This window comes from Phalaenopsis equestris, unplaced genomic scaffold (genome assembly GCF_001263595.1).
Source record: "Phalaenopsis equestris unplaced genomic scaffold, ASM126359v1 Scaffold000002, whole genome shotgun sequence".
In the NCBI taxonomy this organism is placed as follows: domain Eukaryota; kingdom Viridiplantae; phylum Streptophyta; class Magnoliopsida; order Asparagales; family Orchidaceae; genus Phalaenopsis; species Phalaenopsis equestris.
Genome location: NW_018164444.1, coordinates 75,296,205 through 75,302,326, shown reverse-complemented (window position 1 = coordinate 75,302,326; position 6,122 = coordinate 75,296,205). Strand labels below are relative to the sequence as shown.

Sequence of the window (6,122 nt, the reverse complement as noted above, 5' to 3'; positions counted from 1 at the left end):
CTCTGCGTGAGCGCGCGCGCATGTGTGTGTAAGAGAGAGTTTAAATCACCACAACTCATGTGATTCTATATTTTTATTGCAAAGAAATGATACAGGTTCAAATCTATCATCCTATATCTATTTTTCTAATTAATTAAAATAAGTCGATTTCAAGTCGAACATGAACAAGATATGTAAATTGAGCCGCTGAACACAAATACACCGTTCAAAATCAATTTCGAACACAACCAATTTCGAACAAACCGAACACGAGCCAAACATAAGCTGGATCAAGCTCGGTTCATTTACAACCCTATATGTGATCAAATATTATAAATAAATAAAAAAGTTAATTCAATGGTAATCAAGAAGATAACATCCAATTTAAGCACAACTTAGAAAAATCCTCCAACTTGCCATAGCTAAATTTATTCAACTATCTCATTGTGAGAAACATCAAATAAAAAAACCCTTTCATTTCTATAAGCTAACACAGCATTTATAACAAAGAAAACAATGAACCACTATACAGCAACGGAACAGATTAGATATTATAAGTAAAACTTACAGCCGCAAGCGCCTTTGGTTCTAGCATCGATATCTGCACCATTGTCCAGCAACAGGTCCATAACCTTTATGTGTCCTCCTTGAGCGGCAAGATGAAGAGGAGTCTCTCCCTGAGATTTTGGGCCCCACGCACCAATATTCACATCCATTCCCTCTTCCAGAAGACATTTCACCTGCCACAAGATTACTAGAATATTAATGATTTCTTCTCCACAAATATTCCTAGTTAAGAAGTCAATCGCAGTAAAGAGAAAGAAACTATTATAAGACAGAACAAGAATATTTTATTTCACCTTAATAAATATTAAGCAAATAAATATGATTGCTTGGAATTGGCTGCAAAGCAGAATGTTTAAAATGGATGCTTTTTAAGTCGAACTCACTCTTTAAAATAAGCTTTAAGGTACAATAACATACAGACCACTGAAACTTTCCATTTACAAATCAGCCACCCTCTTTCATCGATTTCTCAAATTCTCAATCAAATATCAAAATTCATGGTAAACTCCATTTTTTTTTCATTTTAACAAATTCTCAATAGTTTGGTCGTGGCATGCATAAATGCAATGTTTCGGTAGTTCAAAAAAAAAATCACCTGGGTGATTTGTTTATAAATATCAATATTTAGGGTGGTATGTATATAATTATCCTCAACTAAAAAAACACATCTTAAATATAAAAGAGAAAGAAAAACATCTTGAAAATGAACTCTTTACAGATACAAAAACAAATGGAAGAAGACTCCTAAATAGAACTCAAAGCCAAGCACTTGATCCCGCAGACGAGGACACATCATTATTTATTTTTAAAACACATTTGATATTTCATGAGATGATGCATTTCATCAATCATTATAAATGTCTTCATCTGAATTCTCTTGAACGTTCATTACTTGTTTCTTATGAATAATTGTGGTTGACGTTGATCCTAGTTCAGCCAATGTCTTTACATTTTAAAATGTTAATTTTTTTTTTCTAGCTTGGTCATACTTGATCAACATTTACTAGCGCATCAAATGTGACAAACAAAAAATGAAACAAGCAAAACCCTTTTATATCACTAGCTCAATTTGGGAATATCAGAGACAAGTAAACGAAACAACAACAACAACAAGAAGCCTTTATCCCACTAAGTGGGGACGGCTACATGAATACTTTTTCTCCATTATGTCCTATCGAGTGTCATATTTTCATTTAATTATAATAATTTAAGATCAGTTTTTTATACAACATGCCCAAGTCTTTTTTAAGTCTGCCGCTTCATTTCTTAACATAAGTCGAATCTAAAACATCTATTCTCCTAAACGGATCATTAGATGGTCGACGTTTAATGTGGCCAACCCATCTAAGACGACTCTCTCAAATCACTCTCTCAAATATTGTCCGCCACTAAAGCCACCCAAACCATTTCATGGATATATTCATTTCACAGTCTTTTAAGAGTCAGGCCACTCATCCACCTGAGTATTCTCATCTCAACAACATTTAACTTAGTTTTATGCTTCTCCTTATATGCCAACATTCTGTGCCATAAAGCATTACACATATCACTACCATCTTATAAAACTTTCTTTAAGTGCAAGCGGTATTTTTCTATCACATAATAGTCCTGTTGCTATCGTCCACTTCAACCATCCAACTTGTCTACTAAAAACATTTTCATCTATATCACCGTCACTTTGAACAATACTCCATATATCTAAAGCGTCCTATTAATGATTTGATCATCCATTGTTACAACTCTGTCACTAGATCTACTACTTACTAAAACTGCATTCCATAGATTCAGTTTCATATCTACTCTAACAAAAGCTTTTCAACTCTAACATAGGCCACCATAATTCAAGTTTATCTTAACACTTTCTCTAGTTTCATCCACAAGAATGATAGCATCAACAAAAATCATACACGAAGTTACATCCTCTTGTAAAAGTCCAGTAAGTGCATCCATAACTAAAGCAAAAGGATATGATATATGAATTTAAAGTTGATCTCTAATGTAATCCGACAGAAATAGGAAAATATTGGCTAATACTCCTTTTGCTCGAACACAAGTAACAAACTCTAATATACACCTTTCTTTTATGATTTCAATAACATATAAGAGAGATAGCATCAACTCTAATATACATCTTTAATAACTTCAATAAATGCTATATGAACACCTTTCTTTTCTAGAACTCTCAAAAATACTTCTTTTAGAACTTTATCATAAGCTTTTTCTAAATCAATAAAAATCATATGTAGATCCTTCTTACTCTCTCTGCACTTCTCCATCAAACCTCTCAATAAATGTATAGTTTTGATGGTAGACTTGCCTGAAATAAATCCAACCTGATTATGAGAAATCTTTGTATCACTTCTTAACTTATTTTCAATTACTCTCTCCCGTAATTTTAATATATGACACATTAACTTAATTCCTCTAGAGACAAGCTAATGAAAAGAGAACAAAATCAAGCCCAAAATACTCAATTTATTACAAAATCAAGTCCAACCAAGTTTTATTTTTGCTTAATCAAAAGATAGTTCCGCACGCATCTTAAAAAAAAAATTCTAATGTATGCTAGTTAAAAAAGGGCAATATTAAATATGAGTAAAGTCCAACTCATTTGCACATAAGCAAAACCGCATCTAGAATCATTCAAGTTCATCATATGCCAATCTAAGGAACAGCAGAATCCAATACTTACACAATCAAAAACCAACATAATATGATCAATATCACAACCATCAAACTTTAACTAAGCTTAAATTTAAAAGCAAATAACCCCATTTGTTGCTGATCATAGTTCAGCCAAAAAAAAAAAAAAAAAACCAAATTCTGTCCATATTAAAACTTGCCTGTACATGCCTTTTTTCTAGCTCAAGCACGCTAAGTTTAGATGCATCGATTAAGGGTGCTTTCTTTCCTTCCAATTTGTATGGTCTGAAAAACCAAAAAAAAATTCTTCTGCAATAATTTTTGAGCCGTATGCTAAACTTGGGGTCCCATTCATGAATCTAAATGGCATAAAGAAAACTATCTCACCTCCGTATTCGACTGAAGGTGATGCAAGGATACTTAAATCATCCTTAATCTTCATAGTTTGATTTAAACATAATTCTATTGCAGTCAAATAAAAAGGGTCATCACATCGGCTGCTCTGGTAGTGCAATATTACCATGTCTCAATTCACCGTACTAACATCATATAAAGCAGGTTCCAATGAAAAGATAGCAGCATCCGGTTATTTTTTTACTTACCAAAAAGGAATGGTGCGCACAGCACGGTGACAGTGCATGGGATATTTATCAGCTCAAAATCTACCAACCAAACAGAAATTCGACTTTATATGGGGGAATGCTCTTGACTGTGTATTCTTTTGCAACAATTCATCATTTAATACATTTAAAAAACATAATTTATTCAAATGAAAGAAATGTTTTCTCAAGCAACCATCAATTTCAAGACCATTTCTGTTGGCAAAGGTGGACTAAATTGTCACCAACAAAATTTATGTCCACAATAAAATTACTTCTTAGTTAAATTAATCATAAAAAAGCACACTCTGGGCATGCACATTCATACTATACTTGGTAAAGATTGGCATAAAGAATATTTGCATAAGATCTTGGTATAATATAATGCAACTTTTCAATCCTTACAACTAAGCCTCCATTCAGTAATTTTTCTTCTGCTACTTGATAGAAACAGGCATATCAAAATTGTAACTGTTCTCTTGAATATGCAACTAGCCAACTTGAAGCCTTGTGCTCGGTTTCAAGTCAATTGTCCGATGAGGTTGGGAAAATTATCTTCCCGAACAAAGCAGTGATTTTACTTCTTAATTTCACAAAAAAATTGCATGCATTGCAAAACAAAGCCCAGGAAGCACAACTATGTAAGTTTCTGACTAAGATATTGCCGATCAGAACTCATTAATCAAAGTGATTAATGTTACAAGGTGTACTAAACCTGAAAATGTGCTTGAATAGAGACCACAATCTCAGAGTTTTCCATCAAGATGTTAATTAATATGCAAACAAGTCAAACTTCATCGTGAAGGCCATAAAAAATAAGTCATCAAGTAAAATTTACAGCAAGGAAGTAGAATGAATAACAGCTATGCATCTCTATTACAACAATCATCCTTAAATGTTTAGTGAGAACTGAGAATAATCCAGCAGCATGATGGATTCTTCAATTGGTAAAATGCATCTTACAATTCATATATAGAAATACAGACAAACAAAACAAAATAAGATTCCTCACAAAATAATTCACAAAGCAGTATTAAAACAGACGTGATTGAAACTCGGTATGAAAATGACTAAAATAAGCATAAAAAACTCTAAACTAAGTAAAGATACCTTTTTCAGGTCACCCATCCGAGCACCTATGTGTAGCAGAGTCCAGCCCCTATCATCTCTGTTCACATCATCTAGCTTAAAAGAGCGCCTGCTTGACAGTTGACGCCGAGGCAGTCCATCCCGCTCTCGCAACATAATAGGCAAAATATTCCAAATTTTCCAATTCAAAAGCGTTAAAAAACAGGGTATCAAAATCTAAAAGAAAACGCCTGTTATTATTACCCGTGCAGCAAGGAAACCCTAGAGATTTTGAGATATTTTCCACACAATTGAAAAAAACCACCTAATATCTCATAAAAAAGAACTTAGAAACAAGATGGAGATGGAGCGTTTACATGATCCAGTGATTCTTCAACAGCAAAGAATTAACGAGAAACGTAACCGATCCCAATACCGTTGGTCTCAATCGGATTCAAACCAGGGCCAAAGACACGCAGATTTCGAGGTGCAGAGATCGGAACAGCGAACGATGAGCGCATAACACAAGAATATATGATCATAATGGAATGAAACAGGAAAGGAGAGGCAATCGAAGAAGAACAAAGAGGAAACACAAAATGAAAGAAGACTGACTGATCGGAGTCACAAGAAGAGACTAACGGACGGAATTCGAGGTGGTTTCCGCTTGAGCATCGATGATTTATCACCGGCTTAGAGATAGAAACAAAAACCCTAACGTCGCCGGAATCCTTCCTGTCTAGGCTTCCTCCCACTTCCCCGCCTTCCGTTCCGATTTTCAGCAAAGCCAGACGTGGAGGGAGGAATCACGAATATATATATATATTTGTTTTATTTTGTTTTTGAAAATAGTAAAATGTTTGATATATATATATATATATATATATAAATATATATATATAATTGCTTGGGTTAAATCGGTCCAATCAGTTCGTGACAAGTCAAAACATGATAAAAAATAAAAATAAAAAATTTTAATCCATATCTCTCCCCATTGTAATTAAAAAAAATGGCATCAATATAAAAATTAAAATTTTTAGGTGCTAGATATTTAAATACATAGATCATCATGAAGTCATTTTGGAGAGACAAGTGCTGAGGTTTCTTGATCAATGAGATGGAACTCCATTCCCGTGGGTAATGCTCTTGATAGAATAACATTTCATAATAATCTCGTACAATCTATTGGTAAGATTTGGAAATTTAAGAGCTCTGTTGATCTTATTTCATTCACTGAAAGATCTTTTTTTTTTTTTTTTTTTTTTT

General features: G+C 33.5%; 1 protein-coding gene across 1 annotated transcript in view; it reads right to left on the bottom strand.

Annotated features, from left to right (window-relative positions):
• The window catches only part of LOC110028039 (ankyrin repeat and protein kinase domain-containing protein 1-like), a 6,727-nt gene extending 1,073 nt beyond the window's left edge, over positions 1 to 5,654 (bottom strand). The window contains exons 1-2 of the mRNA XM_020729742.1: positions 4,899 to 5,654; positions 548 to 719 (exon numbers count right to left, since the gene is read on the bottom strand). Of these exons, the coding sequence (XP_020585401.1) occupies positions 548 to 719; positions 4,899 to 5,033 (307 nt within the window). The 5' untranslated portion in view covers positions 5,034 to 5,654. The remainder of the gene's footprint in view (positions 1 to 547; positions 720 to 4,898) is intronic.
• Between the last annotated feature and the right edge of the window lie 468 nt (positions 5,655 to 6,122).